Raw genomic sequence first — 6,528 nt, 5'->3', positions numbered from 1 at the left:
ATGTGTATAATGTTGTGTCATGGAGAAGTCATCGCATTTGATTCCTTTTGTGTAGCTTGGTTCTCATCGCTAAATGTTAAAGCGGATTTATGATAAAGTATTCTAAATCATGACAAATTATAAAATACATTTTTATACAGTACAAATTTCTTACCAATATAATATTTTAGTAGAAAAATGATTCTCTCGAGAAATTATGTCATGATACAGGTTCTCTGAAATGGGCCTGCTATTTCACCAAAAGAAAGTATGGGTTGTGCTCGTCCATACTCCATAGAAAAGCAAACTCGATCAAGAAGACTATTTTGTCATTTTGCTGTAGAAAAACTGAATCAACATTGCATTGCAAGAATAGAAGTTTCTAAAGCATCAGAATTAGTATCTAATGTAACAGAATTTCACTATATATAAACTTGTTCGGGTCTTATGAGTCAAAAATTCATTGATTATGACAACAACCACTTAATTATAAGAACAATATTAGTGCAGGATTACAACAATATAGAATATCTAATTTGAACATGAAATGACAGCATTCAGCTAGGCCTACTGATCAAACTCTCAAATTAAGTTTGTTTGCTGGTGCCCATGCAAATATTTAAAAAGCTTCAACCATATGATAAACATAATGCAGATATATATATATTCTATATAATCTTCAGCTGTCTCTGCTTTCAAGTGATCGTGCAAGTAGTGAACATGCTATTGGCTCTCTTAGCTAGTCAGCACATCTTTAACTCATCATGCAGCTTGTAGTAATTAAGTGGATGAACAAACCTGCATAATTAAAGGATAATAAACAAAGTCTCAGAGTGAAGCCAATTAAGCTTGATCATCTTAATGTGAATTGTAAAGATCTAGAATTAAGAGAAATCCGACCAAGAAGTAACTTTCACCCATCTCCAAGCTCTGCATTAGGAAACCATACTCGTCTACTGGAACAACTTCTCCAGAGGATTGGACAAGCATCACATTATAACCAAACATGGATCTCATGTTGAACGACCCCCTCGGCACCTCTGAGAGGATTCCATTAACGAACACTGTGATTGTTCCTGCAGCAGTTGATGGCGTTAATTGATAGATAGTGTTTGTATAAAATTCAGTAGTTAAACCCAATACTGAAAGAATAAAGAGAAGGAGCTCAAGATGTGTAATTTGTTTTTTTTTTTAATCTAACTCATGTTTTCGAGTAATTAATTATGAAATTGAAAGCAGTATTAAAGCATTGATTTGAATTAATCTTAAGAAGGAGCTATAGAAAAGCTTGCATTCAGTATCACGTCGAATTCACCTGACGCATCAGTAATGAATACTACTAACCGGAAGGTTGATATAGCAACTGAGGTGCGGCGTGAGAAGAGCACTCAAAAGGATTCATATCCTGGTCTCTCCTCTGAGGGAATCCCATGTGGCTAGAGATCGAGAAAAGATCATCTCCTCTTTCATCACCCACATAGCAATACGAAGAAGATGACGACGACGACGACGGCAAAGAAGAAGAAGAAGGTGCATAAGGAAAGAAGCCACTGGAAGAGGACGACGCAAAGATATCATTCGCCGACGACGCGCTGGAGATCGAGGAGGAGGAGGAGAACAAAAGCTGATCCTGCGGGCTCGTCCCAACCGCCGCAGCGAGGCCGGCCTGCAGCTGCCGCTGTCGGCGGCGAGACCGCGACCGCCGGTTCTGGAACCAGTAGAAGACGTTGGCGTCGCCCACGGCGCCGAACTTCTCCAGAAGGCGGCGGATCCTGGCCGTCTCCTCCTTGGGCGGGTTGACCATGCCGCTGTTGAAAATGGACTCGAGTATCAGGATCTGCTCGGGCTTCGGCGTCCACCGGGAGCGGACGGCCGGCTCCGCAGCCTCCGGGTCATCCTTCTTCCCATCTGGGGTCCGGCCATCCATGGCTACCTATCAACTAAGGGAGAGACCGGCCAGCGGAAGGTGCATGTGGAAGGAGGAAGTGCAAGTGAACTCTAGTCACCGGGGATAAATAAGGCAAGCTCTGCACTGCACAGTGACTGATTAGCTCTATCGATGAGCTAGCCAAAAGCATACTACGCAAAAAAGGCTTGTCTCCTCCTCTCCCGGTCCTGGTGGGGGTTTCCTGTTTAATTAATTGAAAGCAGCGTACGTTAAGTAAATAAGAGGGGCATACGAATTGTGATGTTTGGTTTATGAGAGGGAGGAGAGATATTTAGATGGAAAAGGGGAAGAAGCATCCGTGCCGATGGTCAAACAAGTACAAATTAAATAGCTATATGTGGGTAGGATATATTAGGGCTGACGTAGAAGGCGGAAAGGAAGGTAAAATCCAAAGCATGGACACATGGAGATGGAGGAGGAGGAGGAGGGAGGAGAGGGTTGGTAGCCAGGTCGGTCTGATCTGCCTTCTTGCTCACAGTCACATGCATGCACCAGCCGACATCGCGGAGACTGCGGAGCTAACTCGCTCTTCTCATCTCCTCTCTTCTCTTCTCTTTGTCTTTTGATTTCAGTTCAATCCCATTTTAGGTGTAATCAATGACTGTACAGCTGCTAGCCATGCATGCTCGTGCCGAGAATTAATATATAGGCATTAAATTAAAATGGGAAAGGCCGAAAGGATATACAAAGTCGTGAATAGTATGAAAGAGCCGCCCCTAATCCCTAATCCAACTGAGTTGGCATTTAAATGGTAGATTTATATCAATGGATAAGAATTTTAGCTACAACGATGGCAAATAATCCTCTTAGCTAGGGGGACACTCAGTAATTAATTAATTTATCTCCCTTTTATCTTACCTTGTGACCCGCAATAAGTGATCAACATTTGGTGTGAATATTATCATCTTTTGCACCCGTGATTAGTATAAAAAATATGAAAGAAAGAGATGATAGATTCGGCTCCACTAAAATTTTTCATTGACCATCAGTTACCAGTTCAATTTAAAGATGCGAACTACATACATGTCATTTGGCAATCAACATTTAAGGATTGTTTTTCCACTTAAAGACATTAATCTGGCGTAGTTAGGAATAGACCATGAATATTTGATTAACAATAAAAGTTATTTGCCGTTGCACAGTAGTCCAGAGGGCCAAAGTCGTGATTAGTAGAAACAATGAAGCATGTTGGCATGAGATGAGAAAACTTCATTAGACCTACCGTTTTTTATCGCAATAATTTTACTAGATTTTGATTAGTTTTTGTAATCCCTGGCTTTCTTTAAACAAAGTACTGTGCAGATAGGAAATTCTGTACTTTTTTATATATACACAGGACGGTTGTCATATTTGCCGCCTGGCACTGACCTTTGTTCGGTTGACGTTGGTCCGCGTCGGCCTAATCTCACGAGATAATTTTTAAAAAATATATATATATATTAAAATATCCTAAAAATTTGGAAATAGGAAAAAATAAAAATAAAAATATATATAAAAAATTGGAAAAATGGAAAATAATGAAAATAAAACTATAAATTTATATACATATATTATTATTATTATTATTATTATTATTATTATTATTATTTTTATATATACAATATAAATGTTTGACAAGGTAGTCAGAAATTAAAGGAATAGTTACCGAATTAAAATAAACCCAAAATTTAACTTTAGACGGACTTGAATTGATAATATGAGACTGCCAAATAAGGAAAAATGAGATGCTTGGATGGTTGGGTTGCTTGGAAGATTTGGCTGAGACATAAGGCTGAGATGTTTGTCGAGATATCTATCAAGACACGAGGTCGAAATATCTATCGAGACATGAGGCCAAGATGTCTATTGAGACATGTGGTCGAAATATCTGTTGAGACACAAAGAAGAAGATATCGACGTCTACGTTTGATGTAGTTTCCTTAAAATAGATTCGTCCCCCTCCAGCAGTGCTTTGAAGTTATGATAGATGTATGTTTCTCAGGATAAAATGGGAAGATCACATCAACAATCAAACACTAATTGTTCATAACGAACTGAGAGAGTACCTGAACGTTATCATGGATAGACCTATCGAGCGAGTACACAATAGAGAAGAAAACCACAAAACAAAGTTGGAGGATTCTCTTTTTCCTATTGCATCCATATACTCTCAAGGTCATGACCGCCTCTTACAGGTGCTCCATGCCTTTGGTTCATTGAATGGCAGAGTAATAGTCATTCATTGCCTCAAGCAGCTTGGTCATCAATAGTGACCGTTTCAAATAGGCGGTTATGGATTATCCATTAATCATTGATTAATGCATCCGTTACGTTTGAGCAGCAAATAAAAAAATTCAGTGGCAAAATATTGGTTCATTCGCTTGGATAAATTTTACCCTGAATAGTTTGGCATTCGACGTGTGTAAGTTGGGCTTTCATAAGAGTCAACTTGGTTTAGTGCAATCCGAGTCTTGGATTTGCACCTCCTGCTGGTCCACAAGTGAGAGAGATCCTCTCCCCATGCATTTGTTCACAACATCAATGTTTGTGAATCAATATCAATCAACATTTACCTTGAAACTCCCAATGTGCCGTGTTGGCCTTGGGACGAGTTGGCGGGGGCACTGGAGGTAAGCGCAGTCGCCTTTTGTCAACTTGAAACTCTCAATGTGGGACTAAGGTTTCATTCACAATGAAATCATTTTCCTCTCCGCATCTTTTCCATTCACTTATATCCAACAATTTTCCATATGAATGAAAATAATGTATATAATAACATTAAGCAGTTGATTCCAGTATAGAACATGTATGTTTTACCCTTTAAATTTTTTCTTGTGAAGATCTATTTGCTTACTAACTAACAATGCATTGTAGGTCCAAGTAGGCCGGCTAGAGGGGGTGAATAACCTTGAGATAAAAGTTAGAATCTTCTCTTACTACTTATTTAGTAAGGGCACACTTAATTAATTAAATAAAAATAATAACATAAGAAATTAAAAGAAGAGGTAGAAATTTGCTTGGTTTACAACCGGGGAGGTTCCTAATATAAGACAGTGAAAGTTTTAATAAAAAGATCTCCTTTGTTGAAGAAGAAGTAGTCTCTTATAGCAATTAAACATACAAGAAATGAATACAAAAGATTTAGATATAAAGAACAAATGTTGTACTAAACTTCGAGCACTAGGACTCTATTTATAGCCAACTAGTCGTAACTAGCCATTTAATGACGTGGCACTTCCCGAGCGCTTGGATTCGGTCGACTCGATCCACTCTGTAATAATTTTTCTCCAACAGATCTTCGCTTTCCAAGCACCTAGATTAGGTCCGAGGGCTTGGAGTTGGCAGCATGGACTCCGTGCTGATCATCTTTGGTAATAGCTCGCTGACGTGGTAGAATAGTTCAGGCACCTAGACTTGATCTTGGTGCTTGGACCCAGTCAACTCAGAAGTTGACCATTTTCATATTCGGTTGCTTGGGTGATACTCCATCCATCTAGAGTTGAGCTCACCTGAAGCCAACTCCGATCTTCTCCTCGAGCAGACTTCCTCCCAACTTCTTTGCCCTCTGAAACATCGTGTGTGTTCTTCTCATCCACTTGTGTACTCTTCCGCAACTCCTTATCCCGCAGATGCACTAAGCTCATCGACTCGCTTCCCGTGCCATCCTTCTCGCTCGCTGCATCTTCCACTCAATTTCTTGTGTTCCTAAGCTCTTACACACTTAGACATAAGATATCAAAATAACATGATCTAACTTAACTCAGTTGACCACATCAAAACTGACTCGGGATACTTACAGACATAATATCCTCGAGTTGTTTTATCATTTGTGTAAGTATTGATATATCTCAACTAGAACTCACCTTGATACAAATTATTGGTGCAGTTGACATCAATGATCAAACTTAAGTTTTGATGAATGATAAATGGATTAAAGTTAGGTATTATGTTATCTAATCTTGTTACAAAATATGCAAGACTTAATGGGTCTAGAGGACTTGACACCAGGTTAAAATCTAGCTAGGTCTGGAGGACCTAATAGTTGGTGTAGAAGTCTAGATAGATCAAGAAGTGACCTGATATTTGGCGAAAAGTTCGGCTGGGTTTGTGAGACATGACAGCTGGCCAAAGTTCAATTGCATCTACGGACTTGACAACTGGCGGGAAGACCATGGGCCGAAAGGGAGTCAAGTTTGATTCTACTTGGTAAGTAAGGCAAGTCACTAGAGGAGAGTGTTCTAGTGAGGACAATTTTCAATTAGGGATTTTAGACACAAGTCCAATTTAGGTATATTTTAAAAACCAAGATTGAGACATTGACTAGATTCTAGTCTTAGACAGACAGGATCTAATTAATGATCTCTTATTTTATTATTGTGCTAACTTCATTTTACAGAGTATACTTTATTTTTTTGGACTAACATATTTTGCAGGACGAAAGGAGCAAAAATCATCGTCAGATGAATAATGTCCGAGGTGCCTCAAAGGTGCTCTGAGGCGCCTTAGATCGGAGATTGGAGGCACCCTAGACTAGTCAGAGGCGCCCTCAGGAAGATAAAGTTTGTACTGTTGGGAGGCGCCTCAGAGCGCCTGGAAGGTGCCCTTGCATAGATAAAGGCCGC

The 6,528-nt window shown here is 39.5% G+C and overlaps 1 protein-coding gene across 1 annotated transcript; it reads right to left on the bottom strand.

Annotated features, from left to right (window-relative positions):
- Positions 1 to 446: 446 nt before the first annotated feature.
- LOC122029905 (WUSCHEL-related homeobox 11-like) lies at positions 447 to 2,182 on the bottom strand. The gene is made up of 3 exons (XM_042589043.1): positions 1,324 to 2,182; positions 880 to 1,055; positions 447 to 777 (listed from the first exon to the last, which is right to left on the bottom strand). Exons 1-3 carry the CDS (start codon positions 1,904 to 1,906, stop codon positions 760 to 762), a joined length of 777 nt encoding a protein of 258 aa, XP_042444977.1. The 5' UTR covers positions 1,907 to 2,182; the 3' UTR covers positions 447 to 759.
- Between the last annotated feature and the right edge of the window lie 4,346 nt (positions 2,183 to 6,528).

The sequence above is a fragment of the Zingiber officinale genome, chromosome 10B (genome assembly GCF_018446385.1).
Source record: "Zingiber officinale cultivar Zhangliang chromosome 10B, Zo_v1.1, whole genome shotgun sequence".
NCBI classification, from domain to species: Eukaryota; Viridiplantae; Streptophyta; class Magnoliopsida; order Zingiberales; family Zingiberaceae; genus Zingiber; species Zingiber officinale.
This window is presented reverse-complemented; position numbering and strand designations above follow the sequence as displayed.

Bases quoted from the DNA above. Each gene is read 5' to 3' on its own strand.
- LOC122029905 (XM_042589043.1), bottom strand. From the start codon at position 1,906: ATGGATGGCCGGACCCCAGATGGGAAGAAGGATGACCCGGAGGCTGCG. The intron at 1,056-1,323 runs GTTAGTAGTATT...CAACTGCTGCAG, and splicing joins GTTGCTATATCAACCTTCCG to GAACAATCACAGTGTTCGTT.